This window comes from Vitis riparia, chromosome 17 (assembly GCF_004353265.1).
Source record: "Vitis riparia cultivar Riparia Gloire de Montpellier isolate 1030 chromosome 17, EGFV_Vit.rip_1.0, whole genome shotgun sequence".
NCBI classification, from domain to species: domain Eukaryota; kingdom Viridiplantae; phylum Streptophyta; class Magnoliopsida; order Vitales; family Vitaceae; genus Vitis; species Vitis riparia.
The window spans coordinates 3,405,958-3,428,945 of record NC_048447.1 but is presented as its reverse complement, the minus strand read 5'-3'; the positions used below and the strand labels follow the sequence as shown (position 1 = coordinate 3,428,945).

The 22,988-nt window shown below is 40.7% G+C and overlaps 1 protein-coding gene across 1 annotated transcript in view; it reads right to left on the bottom strand.

Moving 5' to 3' along the window:
- The window catches only part of LOC117904473 (nuclear exosome regulator NRDE2), a 62,843-nt gene that overhangs the window by 35,513 nt on the left and 4,342 nt on the right, over positions 1–22,988 (bottom strand). Inside the window, exons 3-4 of the mRNA XM_034817084.1 lie at positions 8,140–8,758; positions 385–556 (exon numbers count right to left, since the gene is read on the bottom strand). Coding sequence (XP_034672975.1) covers positions 385–556; positions 8,140–8,758 — 791 coding nt within the window. The remainder of the gene's footprint in view (positions 1–384; positions 557–8,139; positions 8,759–22,988) is intronic.

Below are 22,988 nucleotides of genomic sequence, written 5' to 3'. Positions count from 1 at the left end.
GGAGCGAAGCCTCTGCCAATCATGTACAACTTTGTCCCAAGCTCCAATTTCACCTTCACTGCCTCCTAATAGTACCAATCATTTGTCCAATGGATCTCTTCCAATTTACAAAACCAAAGCCATGCAGCTTTTCTGGAACTTAATAGCATTGGATCCTTGGTTGTTCTAGCTGTGTTTCTGAAATATATGAAGTTATCCAGTGCAGCCATTAACTCAGTCTTTCCTACTATGTCCTCCATACCTGGTAGTATATTTAAGTCGGCTCACACATGACATACAATCTCCATTTCACAATGCATAGATATGAGCTTAGATAGAAAGTGAAGCTGAATAAAAAGCAAGATGAGAGAATACCAAATAGATGCAGTATTTATAGATATTTACCATTCAGGTATCTTTCCACCAAAAAAATCAATGAAGTGGAATAGAAGAGATATGCGAGCCTCTCCTGAGATTAAAGAGAACAGGTATTCACTGACATCTTCAAATAATATGACTCCCAAAAGTTGCTCATCCACTTGTCTATCAGGTGATTCATCCATATGAGAAGGCCCAACTGTTTCAGAGTCAAATTCAGTATCCATTATGATACTTTTTTTTTTTTTTTGATAGATAAACAAACAAATATATTAGAAAAGGCTAAGAAGCCGCATGTATACAGGGGTATACCGAACAGCCCAAAACAAGGCTGAAAAAAACAAAAAAAGGGGAAAAGCCTCACCCACCCTCAAGTGGTCCCAAGCCACTCCAAAAAGCCTAAAAGAGAGTAGGTTTCCTCACCAATGTACACCCTAGCCCAACTCCACAAGTTACATACAAAAAAAATTTTGAATTTCTGAATATCTAATGACCCTCCCCTGAAAGCTAACCTATTCCTTTCCTTCCAAACCGTCCAAAAAATGCACAACAGAATGGAATTTCATATCTTTTTTCTTTTTTTCCCCACAAAAGAACCCCTCCAAATAAGTAACACCTCTATAACTGACTCTGGGAACACCCATTGAACTCCGAAAATGGCAAGGGTAATCTCCCAAATAGTTTTAACCATTGTACAATGTAAGAGAATATGATTCGCATTTTCCTCTTCGCAGCCGCATAAATAGCACCGATTAGGGAACTGCCACCCCCTTCTTTGAAGCTTATCCAAAGTGAGGATCTGTTGGGCTTTGTGGAGCCTAGTTTTGTTTGATCCGATTTGACAACCCGACCCGAATAATATTGCATGGCTTTTTAATAGGAGATTTATTGAGGCATGTTGGGCCCGTTTAGCCCATTGTGGAACCACCTCTGTTAATTAGGGTTTTTTTAGTGTGGTGGGGTTGCCGTGTTATATATATATAGAGAATATTGTAGCCGCTAGATTGTACTCTGTATTCTTCCCTGATAATAGTGATATCCCTGCAACTCCGTGGATGTAGGCAAATTGCCGAACCACGTAAATACTGTCTTGTGCGTGTGATTGTTTTTCTTTGGCGTGTGTTTTCTCTAATTTTTATTTCTCACGAGTTGGGAATTCGGTTTAATTCCCTACAACTGGTATCAGAGCCTAGTGTCACAAGCTTATTCAAATGAGCTTCCCCATGGCCTTATATAAGAGCCAGGAAGTTTCTGGAGGCTCCTAAAGGGGGAAGAGTGTGGAAGGTTCTAGAGAAGCCTGGAGGAATCCACACAATTTTACACCATGGTAGAAGGCACGAGAGGAGTCCGGGACTTTCTAGAGAAATCTAGAAGACTCTTGTATATACTTGTATATAGGCTTGTACCTAGAATGATGTAGGACATTCTAGAATAGTCTTGAGTTGTAAGGAACCCTCCAAGGTTCCAGAGAGTTCCATTGGTGCCTATAAATAGGTGAGGGCCTCATTTGGCCAAGGCACCAAGCAAGTGAGCAACAAAGCACTTGTAAAGGTTTCTTTGAGTTAGTGAAAGCTTCCATTCTTTCAAGAGTTGCCTACCAAGCTTCTTAAGCTTTTGAGTCGCAAGTGTCTTAGCCGAGCAAGCTAAGCATTGGGGAGCAAGGCTGACTTAGCAAGATCAAGTGTCTTGGCTTGTCTAAGTGCCGCACGAGCTTAGTGAACGACTAAGTCCGTGACACTAGGGTTAGGTTTGAGTGGGAGCAATGGCAGAGGAAGCAGGAAAGGCGTCTGGAATAGAAAAGTTTGATGGCACAGACTTTGCATATTGGAGGATGCAGATTGAAGATTATCTATATGGGAGGAAATTCCATCTGCCCCTTTTGGGGACAAAACCTAAGAGTATGAAGGTTGAGGAATGGGCGCTTCTTGACAGACAGGTTCTAGGAGTTATTAGGTTAACTCTGTCTAGGTCTGTTGCACATAATGTTGTAAAGGAGAAGACCACAGCAGATTTGATGAAGGCTTTGTCCGGTATGTATGAAAAGTCGTCCGCAAATAATAAGGTGCATCTGATGAAGAAATTGTTCAATTTGAAAATGGCAGAGAATGCATCAGTAGCACAACATCTGAATGAATTTAATACAATCACAAATCAATTGTCGTCTATAGAAATTGATTTTGATGATGCGATTCGTGCTCTGATCGTCTTGGCTTCTTTGCCAAACAGTTGGGAGGCAATGAGGATAGCAGTAAGCAATTCTACGGGAAAGGAAAAGCTCAAGTACAATGATATACGAGAGCTAATTCTGGCTGAGGAGATTCGCCGAAGAGATGCAGGTGAAACCTCAGGATCTGGTTCTGCCCTAAACCTTGAGAAAAGAGGCAAAGGTAATGACAGAAATTCAAATCGGGGTAGATCAAATTCCAGAAATTCTAATCGGAACAGAAACAAATCTAGATCAGGCCAACAAGTACAATGTTGGAATTGTGGGAAAACAGGTCACTTTAAAAGGCAATGCAAAAGCCCTAAGAAGAAGAATGAAGATAATTCTGCTAATGCTGTAACAAAAGAGGTACAGGATGCATTACTTCTTGCAGTAGACAGTCCACTTGATGATTGGGTTTTGGATTCAGGAGCTTCGTTTCATACCACTCCACACCGAGAAATCATACAGAATTATGTTGCAGGTGATTTTGGTAAGGTGTATTTGGCTGATGGTTCAGCCTTGGATGTTGTGGGTCTGGGAGACGTCCGGATATCGTTGCCCAATGGGTCTGTTTGGTTACTGGAGAAGGTTCGACATATTCCTGACCTGGGGAGGAATCTGATTTCTGTTGGACAACTTGATGATGAAGGACATGCGATACTATTTGTTGGTGGTACTTGGAAGGTTACAAAGGAAGCTAGGGTATTGGCTCGTGGAAAGAAGACTGGTACTCTATATATGACCTCATGTCCAAGAGACACAATTGCAGTTGCTGATGCAAGTACTGATACAAGCCTATGGCACCGCAGACTTGGTCACATGAGTGAGAAAGGGATGAAGATGTTGCTGTCAAAAGGAAAACTACCAGAATTGAAGTCCATTGATTTTGACATGTGTGAAAGTTGCATCTTAGGAAAGCAAAAAAATGTGAGCTTCTTGAAAACTGGCAGGACACCGAAGGCTGAAAAATTGGAACTAGTACACACTGATTTGTGGGGGCCTTCTTCGGTTGCATCCCTAGGAGGTTCAAGGTACTACATCACTTTTATTGATGACTCAAGTAGAAAGGTATGGGTTTATTTTCTGAAAAATAAATCTGATGTATTTGAAACTTTTAAGAAGTGGAAGGTCATGGTTGAGACAGAAACAGGTTTGAAAGTAAAATGTTTGAGGTCAGATAATGGAGGAGAGTACATATATGGAGGGTTCAGTGAGTATTGTGCTGCACAGGGAATTAGGATGGAGAATACCATTCCTGGGACACCACAACAGAATGGTGTGGCTGAGCGCATGAACAGAACTCTCAATGAGCGTGCTAGAAGTATGAGGTTGCATGCTGGACTACCAAAAACTTTTTGGGTTGATGCTGTTAGCACTGCAGCTTACCTGATAAACCGAGGACCATCAGTTCCCATGGAGTTCAGACTTCCTGAGGAGGTTTGGTGAAGTTTTCACATTTAAAAGTTTTTGGTTGTGTATCTTATGTTCATATTGATTCTGATCCTCGTAGTAAACTTGATGCAAAGTCAAAAATATGTTTTTTCATTAGCTATGGTGATGAGAAATTTGGCTATAGGTTTTGGGATGAACAAAACAGGAAAATCATCAGAAGTAAAAATGTGATATTTAATGAACAGGTTATGTACAAGGACAGGTCAACTGTAGTGTCAGATGTTACAGAGATAGATCAAAAGAAATTTGAGTTTGTCAACTTAGATGAATTGACTGAAAGTACTGTCCAAAAAGGGGGTGAAGAAGATAAGGAGAATGTAAATTCACAGGTAGATTTGAGTACACCTATAGCTGAAGTTCGCAGATCTTCCAGGAACATTAGACCTCCGCAGCATTATTCACCTGTTTTAAATTATCTCCTATTGACTGATGGTGGTGAGCCAGAGTGTTATGATGAAGCCTTGCAAGATGAGAATTCAAGCAAGTAGGAGTTAGCCATGAAGGATGAGATGGATTTCCTATTGGGAATCAAACATGGGAACTGACTGAATTGCTAGTAGGAAAGAAGGCTTTGCACAACAAGTGGGTATACAAAATAAAGAATTAGCATGATGGTAGCAAACGTTACAAGGCCAGATTAGTTGTTAAAGGGTTCCAGCAGAAGGAGGGTATTGACTACACAGAGATATTTTCTCCAGTTGTGAAGATGTCAATAATTAGACTTGTACTTGGAATGGTGGCTGCAGAAAACTTACATCTTGAGCAGTTAGATGTGAAGACAGCATTCCTTCATGGTGACTTGGAGGAAGACCTTTACATGATTCAGCCAGAAGGGTTCATTGTTCAGAGACAAGAGAATCTAGTCTGCAAACTGAGAAAGAGCTTGTATGGCCTTAAACAAGCTCCTACACAGTGATACAAGAAGTTTGACAATTTTATACATAGAATTGGGTTCAAGAGATGTGAAGCTGATCACTGTTGCTATGTTAAGTCCTTTGACAATTCTTACATCATATTACTATTGTATGTAGATGATATGCTTATTGCAAGGTCTGACATTGAGAAGATTAATAATCTGAAGAAGCAATTGTCCAAACAGTTTGCAATGAAGGATTTGGGAGCTGCAAAGCAAATCCTTGGTATGAGAATCATTAGAGACAAGGCTAATAGTACATTGAAGCTTTCACAGTCAGAGTATGTGAAGAAAGTTCTCAACAGGTTCAACATGAATGAAGCTAAACCAGTGAGCACACCCTTGGGTAACCATTTCAAACTAAGCAAAGAACAGTCACCAAAGACAGAAGAAGAAAGGGACCATATGAGCAAGGTGCCCTATGCCTCAGCTATTGGCAGCTTGATGTATGCTATGGTGTGTACAAGGCCAGACATTGCACATGCAGTGGGAGTTGTGAGCAGATTCATGAGTAGGCCTGGAAAGCAGTATTGGGAGGCAGTCAAGTGGATTTTAAGATATCTGAAGGGTTCATTAGATACATGTCTTTGCTTCACAGGTGCAAGTTTGAAACTACAGGGTTATGTAGATGCTGATTTTGTTGGTGATATTGATAGTAGAAAGAGTACTGCTGGGTTTGTTTTTACTCTAGGTGGTACAGTTATATCATGGACTTCAAATCTACAGAAGATTGTTACTTTGTCTACTACAGAAGCTAAGTATGTTGCAGCAACTGAAGCTGGAAAGGAGATGATTTGGCTACATGGTTTCTTAAATGAATTGGGTAAGAAGCAGGAGATGGGCATTCTACACAGTGACAGTCAGAGTGCAATTTTTCTTGCCAAAAATTCGGCTTTTCATTCAAAGTCGAAACATATACAAACAAAATACCACTATATCCGTTATCTTGTTAAGGATAAACTGGTAATACTTGAGAAGATTTGTGGATCTAAGAACCCTGCAGACATGTTGACTAAGGGTGTCACTATTGAGAAGTTGAAGCTGTGCGCAGCTTCAATTAGTCTTCTAGCTTGAGGACAGGAAGATGAGTTGTAGGGATGAGGGATTGTTTTTTGAAGGATAGCGGTTTGATGTTGGTGATTGGACTAGTCTCCAAGTGGGAGATTTGTTGGGCTTTGTGGAGCCTAGTTTTGTTTGATCCGATTTGACGACCCGACCCGAATAATATTGCATGGCTTTTTAATAGGAGATTTATTGAGGCCTGTTGGGCCCGTTTAGCCCATTGTGGAACCACCTCTGTTAATTAGGGTTTTTTTAGTGTGGTAGGGTTGCCATGTTATATATATAGAGAGAATATTGTAGCCATTAGGTTGTACTCTGTATTTCCCTGATAATAGTGATATCATTGCAACTCCGTGGATGTAGGCAAATTGCCGAACCACGTAAATATTGTCTTGTGCGTGTGATTGTTTTTCTTTGGCGTGTGTTTTCTCTAATTTTTGTTTCTCACAGGTTGGGAATTCGGTTTAATTCCCTACAGGATCTTCCCCCACGAGGCCTCCCAAGCAAAAAAAGACACTTTTGTTAGAACCTTATCCATCCAAATGCGTCTATTCGGAAAAACATCAGCTGAGGAGCCACTCAACCTTTTGTAGGCCCCCTTGGCCCCAAAAACTCCATTGCCTTCCCGCTTCCATCTCACTGAGTCCTCTTCAGGAGAAATCCTGAAGTCCTTCAGAAGATTCAGCATATCTCCTATCTGATCCATCTCCCAATCATTGAAATCTCTAGCCAAACTAAGATTCCAACCTCCTTGACCTAGACTAGAATCCCACACTTCACAAACTTTGGCATTCTTATGACCCGCCAAGGTAAACAACTGAGGAAAAGTTTGAGAAAGCGCCTCATTGCCACACCACTTATCCGTCCAAAACAAAACTCTATCCCCCTTCCCAACCTTAAAATCCATGCTCTCCCAACACTAATCCGCCTCCTTCATGATCTCCTTCCACAACCCCACCCCATAAGGCCCACAAACTTCCTTGGTCCTCCACCCACAACCCTCTTGACCATATTTCACCCCTATCGCCATTTTCCAAAGATTATCCTTCTCATAGGCATATCCCCAAACCCATTTGCCTAGCAAGGCTTTGTTCAACAGGTCTATCTTTCGGATGCCTAATCCACCCTCCTCCTTAGGGCTGCAGACCACCTTCCAATTAATCAAGTGAACTTTCCCCTCCAAGCTTCCCCACCACCACCCCCCCCCACCCAACAAGAAATCTCTTTGAATTTTTTCAATCCTTTTTTCCACAGCATTAGGAATGCATATAAGGGAAAGGAGGTGGATGGGTATGCTGGCCAAAGTGCTCTTAATAAGAGTAATTCTTCCCCCCTTCGAAATATATTGCCTTTTCCACTGGGCTAGTCTTCTTCTCATTCTCTCTTCCACCCCATCCCAAGAAGAAGAGGTTTTATGATGGGCTCCCAGGGGCAGCCCCAAATAAACAGTGGGTAAAGCCCCTAATCTGCAACCTAGCTCAGCCGCCAACTCCTCCAGCTCATCCACTTCCCCCACCGGAATTAGAACACTCTTAGCCAGACTAATTCTAAGGCCGGAGGCTGCCTCAAACCACGCCAAAATCCAGCTTAGATTGGTAAGTTGCTCTCTTCTAGCTTTGTAGAAAATGAGTGTGTCGTCAGCAAAGAGGAGGTGAGAAACAGTCAGCTCTTCCCCCCCTCTCCCCCGCAGCCTACAGCCTAAAATAAAGCCCCCCTCACCAGCCCGTCTAATAAGGGTGCTAAGCACTTCCATACCCAAGACAAAAAGGTATGGAGAGAGGGGGTCTCCTTGCCGCAACCCCTTTGAATTTGAAAAGAAACCAACTGGAACCCCGTTGATTAATATAGAGAATTTGGCAGTAGAAATACACCACCACATCCAGTCCATCCAACGAGACCCAAAGCTCATCTTCCGAAGAACCTTCATAAGAAACTTCCAGTTGATGCTATCATAGGCTTTTTCGATGTCCAACTTGCATATCAACCCTTTCTCTTTTCTTTATGAGGAAGATGAATGATACTTAGCTCAAATATAGCTTCACTGCAGCTGATTATGATATTATCAGAAAAATAAAGTTCACAATAACCATTTACAATAAATAATATTAGACCAAAGAAAAAAAAGGAAGAAGCGGAAAGGAGTTAGAACCAGATTTGGTATGGATAGGCATCCACTGATTGCAGTCCCTTGATGACTCCTCTTCTGACCATCTAGCCCAGATTGAAGTGTCTATAACCTCATTATTGGCTTCAGCATTGACATCAATGCCCAGCATTTTCATCAAAGCTTCTGTGTCTTCTTCCTGCTCTATGTCTTTGGTCTCTAATTTGTCTTCAAGATCGTCCACATCCACATCATTGTCAGCTACATTTTCCAGATTTATTTCCTTTTGTTTTGACAATGGTTCTGACCAACCTGTCCACCCACCTTTGTCGTTTTCATCCGCAGTCTCCTCTCTCATAACCTGTTGTCTGCTTTCCTCCTCCTTTTCCAACCATGTGGACCAACCCAAGGCCCCTTCTTCTCCAACTCTTGCACCATCACCATTCCAAAAATGCTCAAATAATCTTTGTTTACTCTGCTCAGAAATAAATAGACAAGGACATAACAAACTATATTCAATTTCAGCCTGAAATAGAGCAGTAGCCAACTCCTGATAGCCAGCCTGCCACTCAAACCGGCAAAGGCTCAGAAATATGTCTACCAAACCAAGTTCTAGCTCAATAACAGCAGGATCTGAGGTAGGACTTTTAGCAGTTTGGTGAACCTGTATCAGACACCACGGAAAAGACCAACACAAAGAAGTTTAGCATATAAGAGCAATTCCTTGAATCCTTAGATCCATGCCAAATAAACTAGAGAAAAGAAGTAAAATTGCAATTTTATTAGATTTTCTAGACTGCATAAATGAATGCCCAACACAATGCAAGAGACTGGAACTAGAAGAAAAAAAAAAAAAGAAGATAATACCCACTAGCCCCTCCAAATTTTACAATTGAATAGCACAATAATTTGAGAGAGCCCATGTAGGCCACACTACAAGGAACAAGACTATAAAGGGGGTATGGAAAAACTTATTTCCTTACAGCATCCTAGGATTTCAAACCAATTGAAAATCTTTTCCAAGAATAAATTTTAAGTAATTTTAATAAACTTTAGTTCTCAGAATTTCTCACTCTTGTTTTCTTTTTTGGGATGACTATAACCTTAATTTTGAGTTCAGAAATTCTTTCTGTACCAAGAAATTTCTTATGCTGATTAAATATTTTCTACCCTCGAGTTAGAAGGGTTAGCACTATGTTTTTGTGATAAAAGATTGATAGAGTTCAAGACGAACAACAAAAGACTTCTACAGACATGATAGAATAGTAAATTAGAGATTTTTTAGATTTGTGCATTAAAATTGATGAAAAAACTCCACCAATCTCTCTTCTAGCTAAAATTCCTAAAAGCTCTAGTGAAACTTGAAGAATAAGAACTACTTTTCCAATTTTCCTTTTTCCTCTAATCCAAACCCTGGTCCTAACTTAAACCCCACTACTATATTCCTAAACCCTAATTTCTTTTAACTCACTTCTTATAAATCCTAATACCTGTTGTAAATCATGGCAGTGAAGAAAAAAATCCAGTCCACTATATCTTTAGTTGGCCGGAAACTCCTTATATTTATATGAGACTTATAGAGTTCTAGATTACATAAAAAAATATAAATATAAATAAAAACAACAACTGCTTTCTATCTATCTAATAACTTCCTATCTAACAACTCACCCCCTTTCTATTGCTTTTGAGGACGGTGTGTTGTCCATCCAAAAGCTGAAAATCTCTTTTGTGTATTTACTATGGTCGGAAACCAAATTGTGGATAAAAGATGGTCCTTCGACCTTAATAGATTTTATAAAATGGGTGTGCATGCGTTAAGGGAAGGGGTTTTTTGTGCTTTTTTTAGTGGCTTGGGTTCTTTTGTAAGGGGGTGAGTTGTTCTATACTGTAACTATTTGAGTCGCTTCTTTAGCGCCTCTTTTGAATACACATATTACTTACTGATCAAAAAAAAAAAAAACTTCCTATCTATCTGATAACTTTATCAACAAGATAACTTTATCTATAAATAAAATAAAATAAAATTATAAACATATGACAAAATAACCATATGATGATAGAAACCAATATCTTCAACACTCCCCCTTAAACTAATGTGTAGATATTAATCAAGCCTAGCTTGGATAAAGCATTTTGTAACGCAGCTCTAGAAAGGGCTTTTGTAAAAACATCAGCCAAGTGATTTATAGAGCAAACATAGGGAGTAGAAATTTCTCAAGCTAATACGTTTTCACAAATGAAGTGGCAATCAATTTCCACATGTTTTTGGTGTTCATGGAAAACAAGATTAGATGCAATGTGAATGGTCGCTTGATTGTCACAGTGCATAGAGGAAGGAGTTGAAACTGGAAAACCCAACTCAGCTACCAATTTTCGAAGCCAAATCAATTCACTACATGTTTGAGCCATGTGTCATGGATTTAGGTGTCAAGTTGTGAGACATGGCTCTATTCAGCTTCAGCACTACTACAAGCAACACATATTGTTTTTTAGTACACCATGTTACCAACTTACCCCTCATAAATGTAAAAAAATCCTGTAATAGATAGATCTACTATCATATGGTGAACCAGCCCAATAGCCAACAATACTTGGGAGACCTTTGTTTTGGAACAATATTCCTTTCCCTAGAGCATTCTTGATATAACAAAATATTCATTCAATTGCTTCCAAATGTTCTGTACGTAGCGCATGCATAAATTGGCTGACAATGCTAACTGAATAGACTAGATTCGGATGAGTAATAGTGGGATAAATAAGTTTACCAACCAGACTTTGATTGCGATGAGAATTAGGCAATTTGCAGATAATTTTTTGCTCATATCAATAGGAATATCACTCAATTGACAAGAAAACTTGTACATTCGAACAAATCTATAGCATACTTCCATTTGACAAAGGAAAATCCCTTCGTTGAAGTAAGAGACTTCCATCCTAAGGAAATATTTAAGATGGCCAAGATCTTTTACCTCAAAAGTGCTCTTCAAGAAATTCTTAAGAGCAAGAATGCCATGAGAATCATCTCATGTAATAACAATATCATGATATTTTGCCTATCAAAATATCATCAACATACAGTGACAAAAGAGTCAAACCTGCGTCACACCTTTTGTAAAATAAAGAATAGCCTGCATTTGATCTCTTAAAACCAAATTGAAAAGAAAGGAACTAAGTTCTCAAACCAAGCACAAGGAGAGTGTTTAAGGCCATATAACCATCTATGGAGGTGACATACATAGCTAAATGGTTGAAAGAATATCCAAGAGGATGAAGCATATAAACTTTTTCATGCTCATCACCATTCAAATAGTCTAACTGGTGTATAGTCCATCCATAAAGAGTAGCCAAAGATAAAATGACACAAATACAGCCTATTTCAGATGCTAGAGCGAATGCCACAAAATAGTCCTCCCATTAGGTTTGTGAAAAACCTTTTCCAACTACTCTTGCCATATATCCTGCAATGTTGCGACCAAGATTATATTTTAAAGTAAATTCCCACTGGCAACCAATGGGGTGTTTTCCAACAGGTAATGATGTTAACTCCTAAGTATGATTTTTATGGAGAGCTTTCATTTCCTCATCCATTGCTTGTTTCCAAGGAAGTAAAGTAAAAGCTTCTTTTTAGGAGGGGGAACATAAGATTGATCAAGTAGAATGCCTTATGAGAAGGTGAAATGAAATGGTAAGAAACGAAGGAGGACATAGGGGCAGAATGATCATATACATAGCAAATGCATGCAATGGAGATTTTGTCACACGATAATATTGATAAAACAATTCAATAGATGATTTGTTATCAAGTAAGGGACTTGGTAACCAATTAATTAGATAGCATGTTGTAGGAACCGCATCAGACCAAAAATGTGGGTAGATTCATCGTAAAAAGTAAACACCGCGTCACTTCAAGTAAGTGACAATTTTTCCTTTCAAAAATACCATTTTTTTAAGTTGTGTATGGACATGATGTTTTTTATGCAATCCCTGCATCAAGAAAATATTGTGTAAAAGCATGTGACAAATACACTTTTACATTATCACTTCAAAATATGCCTATAAATGTGTTAAAATTGTTTTAAATCTAAGCATGGAAACTTCTAAACACAAATAAAACATCTCTTTTACCCTTGAGTAAACAGCCCATGTCATTCTTGAAAAATTATCAATAGAGGTAACAAAATATTTGAATTTTGAACAGTCAACCAGGGTTGGTCCCCAAATATCTTAATAAATCAATTCAAAGAACATAGCACGATGCCTAATTTTATTCGAGGGATGAGTAGATCATAATGTTTTGCTCTCAGACATGGTTAACAACACAAACTAAACTCGAACTTGGTAGGTATCACTCTCTCTAAAACACTAATGGCTGGAGGGCCAAACCTCTGGTGTCATACATTGTGTGTAGCATCAACTATAGATATATTTGAGGAATGAAAGACATATAGGTCATGCTCCTCCCTACCACAACCAATTGTCCTCCTTGTCCACAGATCTTGAATGACAAAATGTGAAGAATTTTGTGAGTATAGACTTAATTATTATGAGTCAACAAGGGAACATGTAAGACAGTTCAAGGGCAAAGTTTGAGTCAAACTAATGGAACTAGTACCAGCAATCCTAGTGATAACACTATTAGCAAGTTTTATTGAAATGGGTTTAACTAATGGAGAGCAAGAAGAGAACTTCGTAGATGTACCTGAGATATGGTCGATAGCTCCTCAATCAACAATCCAGGAGTTAGCACCAAAAGACACTAGAACAGCATTAGGAATATTTGTTTGGACCAAAGCAGTGCACGAAGAAGATGAAGGTTTCTTCATTTGAGATACTCTCTCAGAGATACATTGAACTAGTATATCAAAATCTGACCCAAAGAGATATATCATTTCTTGGCATTAACCTCCTTAGTTGGCACAACTAGAGTATCTTCTAAAGAGGTTACATTTGCAGAAGGCCTCCCATGTAAATCCCAACAATATGCTATGGTATGATTGCTATGCCCACAATGGATACATATCTTCTCACTTGTAGATCAACCTCTACCTTGACCACTAGATGCAGCTCCTCTACCTATACCTCTTCCACGAGAAGTCTCATGGTCTCTTCCACACCCACAAGTATTGCCAGCAGTTGTGAGTGTTGAATTCTCAATGAAGTTTATTATCTTGAGACACTTTTCTTCATTGTGTAATATCTCCTTACATGTATCTATATCAGAGAGAGGCCTTGACTAATGTTTGGTTCCATGAAATTAAGTAACCAAGAAGAAATCCAATCATTAGTCATAACCCAATCCTTTGACTTGGGATCTTTTTCAGATGGTGTTGCAACTTTTCCGTGACTGTAGTCCCACTTTACTTTGCCTGATATAAACTTTTGAGCTGATCTAGACTATTGCATATAATTTTAAGAATTGAGTAACATAGTGGTAATTCTGAGATTTGGATTGTCATTTTACTGAACAATTGTGTTCTCAGAATTACGAAGAAATTCTTTTATTTCAGCTATGGCAGCCATTGGTACTTTAAAAATATATATATATATATATATAGAGCAGAATTATCAGTGTTTTTGACAACCATAATTTCGAGATCACACCATAAAGCCTTAATCAACAAAAAATAGTAATGAAGACTGGGCAGCCACCAACATCAACATACTATAACTGAGCCACATCTACTTCAACAATCAATAACCACTAGCATGGCTAACAAATGTAAATTTACATCACCAGCAGAGTAGACTACCTTGAAATGAGAACCAGATACGAAAGAGGATGGAAGAAAGAAAGAAGCTAGGAGAGAAGGAGAAATAGAAGAATGATGAATATGAAAGGAGCGGCAGCCAACCAGAATCAGACCCGGATTTGCTCTGATACCATGTTGTAAATCATGGCAGTGAAGAAAAAATACAGTCCACTATATCTCTAGTTCACTAGAAACTCCTTATATTTATATGAGAATTATAGAGTTCTAGGTTACATTAAAAAACTTCCTATCTATCAGATAATTTCTTATATATATATATAAAATAAAAGATGATAAACATATAACAAAATAAGCATATGATGATGGCAACCAATATCTTCAACAACACACTTTTGGAACCTCTACAAACAGTGTTCAACCATCGCCAACTGTCTATTAGACATCCAAGTCATCACATGCAGAAAAGATTCACAGTGAAGTAAGGCCTTTTCTTGACACTATAATTCTTCCTTTCTCTGTAATTCTGGTTCATGTTGTACCTCTTTTTTAAATATTTGTTTCGTTAGAGTAACATAACAACAAAAACAATAATAATGATAATGATAATGATATTTTCTTTTAATAAATTATGTTTCATATTAAAATCATAATATAATAATAATAAATAACAATAACAAGCTTAATAGATATTTTACTTGAATGATAACAGAAGCTACCTTCATTAAAAAACAAACATCCTACTCCAATGGCTTCCAACAACATTCATTTGAATGGAAAGATCTAATAACATTGAGTAAGAAACTAATTTCAATTGATGGATATTATTTTAGTTGATCGATCAAACATCAATGTGCGGTGAGAATCCTCCTAACAGATTGGAAGCTTCTCTTTCCATAAGGAATGAAAATTTATAGCCAGAAGGAAAGAGATAAAGGAGGAAAGATGTCCAAATGGATAGTAGAACAAGGAAAAGAAGAAGAAACAAAATTGACTTAGGGAACAAGAAGTTTCAACATATCCCTCTAAAATCTATGGCTCCTCTTTTGGAAAGAGAAACAGTTTTTGAGTTTGCATGACCAGGCACCTTAATAAACAAGCACTGCCAAAGATATCAAAGGCTTCTTTACATATCAAAAGCTCAAATTCATCAAAGAGAATCTTATAGTCCAGAACAAGAAAGTATTGGAGACATTGAGGATAAAAAAGTCCAAGATTGTGAACATGTAAACCATTGGCAGTTTGGAAAAAAGCCCAACCTCTAGGTATGCCAATCTGTTCATGAAGTCTAAGCTTCAGAACTTACATTCAAAGAGGAAGTAAGCTAGCCAAAAAATTCTAGGGTGACATGGGTAAAGGAAGAAGATTGTATTTAAGATTTTTCATAGGATTAAGAGGAAGAAAATTTTATCATAATTCAATTGGAAGAAGAGAGTAGAATTTTTTAAGATCATGACTCAAAGAGCCAGTTTTGAAATGGAGAGACATGGGCTTCAGATTATGAAGATTGTTAGGAGATTATAAAAGTGAACATGTTGAAAGTTCTCAAGAAGCTTTATTCTAGTGGACTAGTAAATGAAAGAAAAAATTAATCAAAAACAATTATATTCATTTATTAAATGGAAAATACAAGAAAGACAAACAATACTTCCAAGATGTACAATTGTTGATCAGAAAACAAGCATTTATACTACTCCACAAAAATTAAAACCATCAACACAGTCAAGAGGCAATGGAGGGGAGAGAGAGAGAGAGAGAGAGGGGCTAGAGTGAGAGAGTGCGAGAGTGCTGGAGGGGAGCGAGGCGTGCGGCGAGCGAAAGAAGGGTTAGAGGGCAAAGCGAGTGAGGGCGCAGAAGGTGATGGCTTCGTGGGGGTTAGGAGTAGGGCCAGAAAGGGTAGTTTTGGAGAGGAGTCGAAGTGTTTTGATGTCGAGGTGGTGGAGCAGAAAGGTAAGGTGCAAGCTACGATTGTGGAAAGGAAAGGAGGGATCTCCTCGTGGATAAGGCTGGGACCGAAGAGAATTGGGTTCTTTCTCGATGGTCTAGTTACTTGCATTAAGGTTGCGGGATCTGGCATATGGGAAAGAAAGTGGAGGGAAAGTGGGAGGACCTACTCTTTGGTGCGGGATCAAAATAAGGGGGGGTGTTTTCTCCGATTAGAGGTTGCAGACCTGGAAAATAAAAGGTTCTGCATCTTTATTCCAAAAGGAAGAGGAGATAAGGGTGGATGGGTTTCAATGGTGGAGATGCTACGGCGACTGGGTCTCACTGTCGGAGAAGAGAGATGCCAGAAAGAAGATGCGCTGCTGCTGAAACCCAGCATGGGGAAAACCTATGCGGAAGTGGCGAAGCAGCCAAAAGGAAGAGAAAAAGCAGCGGTTAGGGTGGAGTTAAGAAAGAAGGAGTTGAGCTGAAACTTGAAGAAGCTAGCTCACTGCTTGGTTGGGATTTGGAACCCTAACTCTGTGAGAGGGGATGACCTAAGAGGCTGGGGGACCTATTTGGCGAAATTTTGGAGCTTGAAGGGTAATCTAGGGCTAGCGAAATTGGAAAGGGGCAAAGTTTTACTTGAATTTGAGTTCTTGGCTAAAGCAGAGAAAGCCTTAAAAATTGGGGGTATCTCGGTTGGGGGGTCTCTCCTTCGCTTGGAGAAATGGAGGCCAGAGATGGGATGCCTGATGGAGAGGGAAAAAAAGAGCGAGGCTTGGGTGCGTATTGTGGGACTACCCGTTTCCCTATGGGATCGGGACATTCTGAGAAGAATAGGGGAGGCGTGCGGGGGCTTCCTCGCAGTCAACTCCCAAACGGAGAAGTTGGAGGACCTGCAGTGGGCAAGGATCCTGGTGAAGCTCAACGGCGAGAAGCCTCCCAACATGGTGGAGGTTTGGGCTCAGGATATATGCTACAAGGTTACTCTCTAGTGGGAGATCAAGCCTGTCCTGAGAACGGCGATGGCAAGAAAGAGCGGAAACATCGTCGGTACAGAAGGCGAGGTTGGGGGTGAGGCCATTGCACGCAGAGTTGAGCGCATGAGGGGGAAGGACGGCGACCCGAGTCTCGAGGACCTGCTGCGACCTGCTGATGGGACGAGGGGGCAAACTAGTGGGTCAGGTCAGGCCGTGGATCTTGTTTGGGGCTCTCCGTCGGTCGGGCCCCAAGGCTCGGATGAGCCTCCGTCGCCGCGTGGTGCAGAGCCCTTTGTGGCCTTTAGGCCTGCTCCGCTTGAGGCCTTTCCCCACGAGTTTAGGTCACCTTATTTTGAGCTACTGCCTTTTAAGGATTCTGGGCGGGCTAAGGATAAGGTGCTTGCTGGGCCTGGGCTGGTTTGCCGAGGCCCTGCCCTGCCCTTAGCTGGGGGAGTCCTACCCTTTTAATTTTTCTGACCCAAGTCATCTGGGGGCCCCAGACCACTCCATTTCTTCCCTCTGGGTGTTCGATGGCCTGTTGGAGACCTTTGGCCGAGGAGCAGTGTTTAGAGGAGAGTTCGAAGACCGATTGTGCTCTAATGGAGGAAGCTTCGAGGTATGGGAACGCCTCTAACTCTTATGGAACGCTGGTTTGTGATTTCTCCTCTCTCCCCTCTTCTTTTTCTGGTCGGACTCCATTGGGGGAGTATTACGACCATTCTGGAGCTGAATTGGAAGAATTCCAAAGGGAATCACCGGGCCGCATGGTTATTGGTAGGGAGTCTTCAGTGATGGAGACTGTGACTCGCTAAGAGTTAATGGAAGTTAACAATGGTAATATGGAAGCTAGTGGAGAGGAGCTTTGCTTAGCTAGTGCCATGCCACCTGAAGTCAGAGGTTGGGAGGAGGCTAGTTGGGAGGAAAGCGATCTGGCGAGGTTTAGCAAGTTTTTGGGGTTTTTGACAGAGGGATTGGAGAAGGATATTTTGGAGTTTCTGATCAAAATTAGAAGAAAAAAAAAAAAAGGGAGAGAGTTCACAGTAAAACTCTTCTGGAAAAATCAAAATTTGAAAGGGAACTGAAGAGACTTGAATGCTCCATCAATTATGAAAGAGGGAGGAAGCAGAAAGTTACAATGCAAGGAAGAGGGTGCCAGATTTTAGTTGTCCAATGAAGTTAAGGTTGTTGAGTTGGAACGTGCGTGGAGCTAATGATAGCTCTAAAAGAAAGGTGATCAAGGCCATGATCAGAAGTCAGAGGGCAGATTTGTTTTGTATCCAAGAGACGAAAATTCAGACAATGTCAGAGGGTGTGGTGAGGAGTTTGGGATCTGGGAGGTTTCTTGATTGGGGAGCTATGGGTGCTCAAGGCTCTGCGGGTGGGATTTTGATATGTTGGGACAAAAGGTCTCTGGATTTGTTGGAGATGGAGGTGGGTCAATTTTCTATTTCTTGTAGGCTCAAGAATGTTGAAGATGGGCTTGTTTGGATTTTCACTGGAGTCTACGGGCCGTTCACCAGGAAGGAAAGGGAGGCTATGTGGGAGGAGCTAGGGGCTATAAGGGGCATATGGGACGACCCTGGTGTTTAGGGGGTGACTTTAATGTCACCCTCTCCCAAAGGGAAAGGAGTAGTCAGGGTAGCTTAAATGGAGCAATGAGAAGGTTTGCTCAGGTGGTTGATGATCTAGAACTTCTAGATCTCCCTCTACAAGGGGGTGTGTTCTCTTGGAGCAGGGGTAGGAACAATCAGTCCTGGGCTAGACTGGATCGTTTCTTGGTGACTCAGAGTTGGCTTGACTTGTTTAGGGCGGTTGTCCAAAGTAGGCTTCCCAGGCCTACCTCAGATCACTTCCCCATTCTGCTGAAGGGTGGCAGGCTGAGTCGGGGACCCTCCCCGTTCAGGTTTGAAAACATGTGGCTTAAGGTTGATGGTTTTAAGGATCTCCTTCGGGGAGGGAGGGAGGGCCAGCTTTAGACTGGCTGCTAAGATGAAGGTGTTGAAGGAGAAAATTAAAGCTTGGAACAGGGATGTGTTTGGTAGGCTGGAAGTGAATAAAAGCTCAGCTCTTCAGCAAGTTGATTTTTGGGATAGGGTGGAATGTGATAAGGGCCTGTCAGAAAGAGAAACGGAATTGAAAAATGAAGCTAAGGAAACCTTCAAAAAGTGGGTTCTCTTGGAAGAAACCCATTGGAGACAATTGTCTAGGGAGCTGTGGCTAAAGGAAGGGGATAAGAACACAGGGTTTTTCCACCGGATGGCCAATGCCCATTGGAGAAACAACTCTTTGGACAGAATTAAGATCAATGGGGTGGAGTTGGTTGAGGAGCAGGAGGTGAGGGAAGGGATTGTGGATGCTTTTCAGCACCAACTCTTGGAAGAACCAGGTTGGAGAGCTGGCATTGAGGGGCTGCACCTTCAAAGTCTAAACCACAGTGAAGCTAAAGCTCTAGAGGTGCCCTTTACTGAGGAAGAAATTTTCTCAGCCCTGATGGAAATGAACGATGACAAGGCTCCAGGCCCGAATGGCTTTACTGTAGCTTTTTGGCAATCTTGTTAGGATTTTGTAAAGGAGGAGGTTGTAGAGCTATTTAAGGAATTTTATGACCAGAAATCTTTTGCCAAAAGCCTGAATACTACCTTCTTGGTCCTTATTCCAAAAAAAGGTGCGGTTGAGGATCTCGGGGAGTTTCGGCCTATTAGCCTTTTAGGGGGGTTGTACAAGCTTCTGGCCAAAGTGTTGGCCAATAGGCTGAAGAAGGTGTTAGATAAGGTGGTCTCGGCGGATCAAAATGCGTTTGTGAGGGGAAGACAGATTCTGGACGCCTCTCTCATAGCTAATGAGGTGGTTAATTATTGGCAGAAGCGAAAAGAGAAGGGGCTAGTTTGCAAACTGGATATTGAGAAAGCCTACGATAGTATTAATTGGAACTTCCTCATGAAGGTTTTGCATAAGATGGGCTTTGGGTCTCGTTGGATGGAATGGATTTGGTGGTGCCTCTCAACTGCAAAATTTTCTATTCTTATCAACAAGGTGCCAGCAGGCTTCTTTTCCAACTCTAAGGACCTGCGTCAAGGAGATCCCATTTCTCCTTACCTTTTTGTTCTGGGTATGGAAGTGTTGAGTGCACTCATTAGAAGGGCTGTAGAGGGGGACTTCATTTCTAGTTGCAGACTTAGAGGGAGAAGGGGGATGGAGACGAATGTGTCCTATCTGCTTTTTGCTGATGACACAATTATCTTCTGTGAAGCTAGTAAGGAGCATCTAACTCATCTTGGCTGGATTTTGGCGTGGTTTGAGGCGACTCTAGGTCTTAGGATTAATTTGGCCAAGAGTTAACTAATTCCTGTTGGGGAGATTGAAGATATTGAGGAAATGGTTGTGGAGTTAGGGTGCAGAGTGGGGAGTTTTCCTGTCAAGTATTTGGGGTTGCCCCTTGGAGCCCGTCACAAGGCCTTGTCTATGTGGGATGGGGGTGAAGGAAAGAATGAGGAGAAGATTAGCTCTTTGGAAAAGGCATTATTTGTCTAAGGGCGGGAGAATTACCCTCATTAAAAGTACATTGGCCAGCATTCCCATCTACCAATTGTCCCTTTTCAGAATGCCCAAGTTAATGGTAAAAAGGCTTGAAAAATTACAAAGAGATTTTCTTTGGGGAGGGAGAAGCTTGGAAAGGAAAATCCACTTAATCAATTGGGAGATGGTGTGCACTCAAAAGGAGAAGGGGGGTCTTGGCATTAGGAAGATTGTGTTATTGAACAAGGCTTTGCTGGGCAAGTGGATTTGGAGATTTGCCTTTGAAAAAGATTTATTTTGGAAGAAGGTGATTGGGGTGAAGTATGGCAAAAAGGGATGTGGTTGGAGAACTAATGAAGCTCGTGGTACTTTTGGAGTGGGAGTTTGAAAGGAGATCTTGAAGGAGACAAGTTGGTGTTGGGATAACATGGAGTTCAGGGTGAGGAGGGGGACTGAGGTTAAGTTCTGGACTGACCATTGGTGCGGCAACGCAGCACTATCCCAAAATTTTCCCCAGCTTTATGCCATGGCGGTCTGTAGAAACGCAATGGTCAATGAAGTGTGGGACCCAAGCCTTGGTCAAGGAGGGTGGAATCTCAGATTGTCTAGAGATTCTAATGACTGGGAGCTGGTGTTAATAGAAGAGTTGCTTCTTTTGCTAAGGGACTTCAGGATTTCCTCAGAGGAGGACTCAGTGTTATGGAAAAGAGGGGGTCTTGATATTTTTCGGATTCGGGAGGCTTATAATTTGCTGGCAGCCCCCAATTCCCTCGTCTTTCCGAAAAAGAGCATTTGGGTGGATAAGGTTCCAATCAAAGTTGCTTTCTTTGCCTGGGAGGCTACTTGGGAAAAAATCCTCACGTTGGATAGGTTGCAAAAGCGAGGGTGGCAGCTCCCTAATCGTTGTTTTTTGTGTGGTTGTGAAGAGGAAAATGTAAATCACATTCTTTTACACTGTACAGTGGTCAGGGTCCTTTGGGAGATCATCCTTGCCTTATTTGGGGTTCAGTGGGTGTTCCCAGAGACAGTCAAAGAGGTGTTATTTTGTTGGAGGGGCCTTTTGTGGGTAAAAAGAGGAAAAAGATTTGGAATTTCATCCTGTTGTATATTTTTTGGACGGTTTGGAAGGAAAGAAATAGGTTAACTTTTAGAGGGGGCTCTTTAGCTATTCAAACACTCAAGAATTCTTTTATATGTAGCTTGTGGAGTTGGGCTAAGGTGTATATGGGAGAGGAGTCCTCTTCGCTTTTAGGCTTCTTAGAGTGGTTAGCGGCTCCTTAAGGGCTGGTGAGGTTGTTCTGTTTTTGCGTTTTTGGCTTCGTGGCTACTTTGTATACTCCTTGTATGCTTTGTGGCCTTCCAGCCTTGTTTAATATATTTTGCGCTCATTTATCAAAAAACATAGTGAAGAGGCAAAAAAGGCCATTGTACACACGCTATAAAAACTTTATACAAACAAGGTGGGAATATCCAACAAAGGAGAGCAAGTGCTTTGCTCTTTGCCGGCCAATGGTCTGAAATTTGATTAGCTGAACGAGGAAAGTAAGAGAAGGAGAATCTCACTTCAGTGGCAACATCTAGAATTTTATGGACCCAATTGTCGAACTTTCATAAGTTTCTCTCCCAGTTAGACACCCAAGATACTACTACAATAGCAAAAACTCCCTCTATAGTCAGATTGGTTGGGCACAAACCTTCAGCCTACAACAAGCCCTCCAGTAATGCTAGTATTTCCACCTCAACAACAGAACCCACCCCTGCAGGTTTTGAGTAAGCTCTCAGTATTGTACCTAAATGATCTTTGATCACGCCTCTTATACCTAATTTTCAAGGACTACAAATAGAGCATCCATCAAAGTATAACTTTATAGAACCTAGTAGAGGAGCTGAGGAGGTAATCAATCAAGTATAGCCTTCATATGTCGTCTCTTTGAGTAGCAAAAATTCTTCAAATCTAACAATAGAAAATTCAAAAGAATAACGACAAAAGGTTCAATGACTAAAGCCTAAAGAGAAGAGAAAAAACAAATCAAACCTAAAAGGATTAAGGACTTTAAGATCATATACCCGTTCTCTTGAAAAAAATTGACAAGGTTTTTCAATAGACAATTTCCCCTACCCAACAAGCCTCCATTAATCAAAGGTCAATCCTTGAAGTGGATTTGATTGTCCATAAGATTTCTAGATGAGAAATCCCTACTAAAAGATGAGGGATGGTACTTATATTGGATTTTGAACGATTTCAGAGATTAGCATCTTCAATTGGATTAGTACTCTCTTCATTATTATCAAAAAACCAATGCCGAGAGCATCAAGAAATCATTCTTAGAGTGAGATTCACATTGGAGATGGATCTAAGATTAGATTTTTGAAGTCTTTTAGAGGGAACAGCCTTTTTCTCTTTCACCTTAACCTACCACCACATTCCCCCAACACACCCCCACCCAGCAAACCAGAAAAAAAAAAAAACAGAAAATCTTCTTCCAAGGTGTATGGGCACTCCTATATCTAATGCATACTCCAAGTAAAATGACTCTCCTCATTGCAATTTCAACTTTGGTAGTTAAAATCCAAAAGAACAAATGCTTATTATTGCTATCCTCTCCAATCCATAGAAAACTTCTATTTATATTCTTTTGCTCTTGATGATAGGTATTGGTTCTCAAATAGGAAGGATGTCATCTCCTTGCTTCTTTCTTTTCTGTCACCCTATGAGAATTTGATCATCTACACTCCAACCTAATTATTATTATTTTTTTTTTTT